The sequence below is a fragment of the Trichechus manatus genome, unplaced genomic scaffold (genome assembly GCF_000243295.1).
Source record: "Trichechus manatus latirostris isolate Lorelei unplaced genomic scaffold, TriManLat1.0 scaffold00026, whole genome shotgun sequence".
Taxonomy (NCBI): Eukaryota; Metazoa; Chordata; class Mammalia; order Sirenia; family Trichechidae; genus Trichechus; species Trichechus manatus.
The window spans coordinates 6,270,253-6,271,826 of NW_004443962.1; the positions used below are offsets into that span (position 1 = coordinate 6,270,253).

The 1,574-nt window shown below is 50.8% G+C and overlaps 1 protein-coding gene across 1 annotated transcript in view; it reads right to left on the reverse strand.

Annotated features, from left to right (window-relative positions):
• Positions 1 to 799: 799 nt before the first annotated feature.
• MUC20 (mucin 20, cell surface associated) overlaps positions 800 to 1,574 on the reverse strand; it is a 7,598-nt gene continuing 6,823 nt past the window's right edge. The window contains exon 5 of the mRNA XM_023728676.1: positions 800 to 868. Within this exon, the coding sequence (XP_023584444.1) occupies positions 800 to 868 (69 nt within the window). The remainder of the gene's footprint in view (positions 869 to 1,574) is intronic.

The following is a 1,574-nucleotide window of genomic DNA, read 5'->3' on the forward strand; positions in this document are numbered from 1 at the left end:
GTGTCTTCATTTGTATCGTTTTTCTTATAATAAAACTGTCATCGTAAGTACAGCACTTTCTGTGAGTTCTGTAAGTCATCCTAACGGACTAGTGGGAGCCAGCAGGTCAGAAGTGAAGGTGACTGGGGACCCCTGAGCATACGAGTGGTATCCTGAGGGGCTTGAGGGAACCTCCGAATTTGTCACCAGCGGGTCAGAAGTGAGAGTGTTGTGGGGACTCCCAAGCTCGCGGCTGGTGACTGAGGTCGTGAGCAGACCTGGCCATCTTGAGGACTGTGTCCTTTATGAGGTCTGGCCCAGCTCCGGGTGTTAGGAGCAGAGGAAGAAGTGCTACACATGTGGCTGGTAGAGCAGATAAAGGTCCAAACCAAGGACTGGAGGAGCATGAAGGAGAGAGGTAGCTGTCAGGATGCACAAAACTCCTATACCATAAAATGTCAAAAAAACCAGACAACACCTGGACCAGGCTGAGTGTAATTTTAATGCCAGATGGAAGCACACAGCAGATGACAGGTGGGAGATCAGGTTACTTTTGACTGAAACACACGTGCCGAGGGAAGTCCAAGGACACCTCTGGGGATAAGGGAGCCCCACTCCACACACACACACACACACACACACACTCAGGCATATGTGCGCCAGGGTCCCACTTGCTGCCACGGGGGGGGGGGGCGGTAAGGGGCCAGCTGACCATGGTGGTAGCCTTCCAGACATATCTCAGCATAGTAGAGAGGCTCCAATCTGTTGGTGAAGGCCCCCTTTGGGCACACGGGCCATCCCTGGCTACCACTAACGTTCCTTAGCTCCTCCTGACGCGCAGCAAGGAGACTTGGATGGGAAGCATGTGGGCATGCAGTTCATGGCGGAGCTGAAAAGCAAAAGGAGCCAGGTGGCACATCCAGCCCATCTGACCCATAAGCGCACCATGGGCGAGGACAGAAAGGGACAGTGGAAGCGAATGTGTGTGGAGGGAAGCAACACGTCCTGAGCTTCCTATGTACTGGGCACATTATGTCACCACATTTTGTCATTTACACCTCGCAGCAACCTTGTGAAGCAGGTATCATTATCCCTACTTTACAGTGGAAGAAAGTAATACGGAGTAACATGCCCAAGGTCACACAGCTAGGAATTAGAATTCACACCCAAATCTATCCGGCTCCAAACTCAATGTTTGTCTGACCCCTGAGCCTACACCAATGGTTACAGGGGCAGATTAACCAGTAAACCCAGTATGCACGAGTTTGCAGTAAGTGAGGCACACACAGGCTAATTGTGCTTTCTTACTAATCTGTAGTGCATAATTTCACCTGGTTTTGTGCACTACAGATTAGGAAGTAAGCACAATTAAGCCCGTGTGTACCTTGCTTACTGGGTAACCCGTCTTTGATTATGGTCGACTCCCAACAAGAACTGACGCCCAACACCTTCAAGGTCTAGTTCCTGAACCTCAGATGCCTGACCTCCTCTTGATCGCCCTGGTTTCTGACCCCAGAAAAGCTGCTCAGATCTGACACTCAACCCTGGCCTCCCTCTTCAACTAGGATTCGGACTTGTTATACTTTGATTATCAC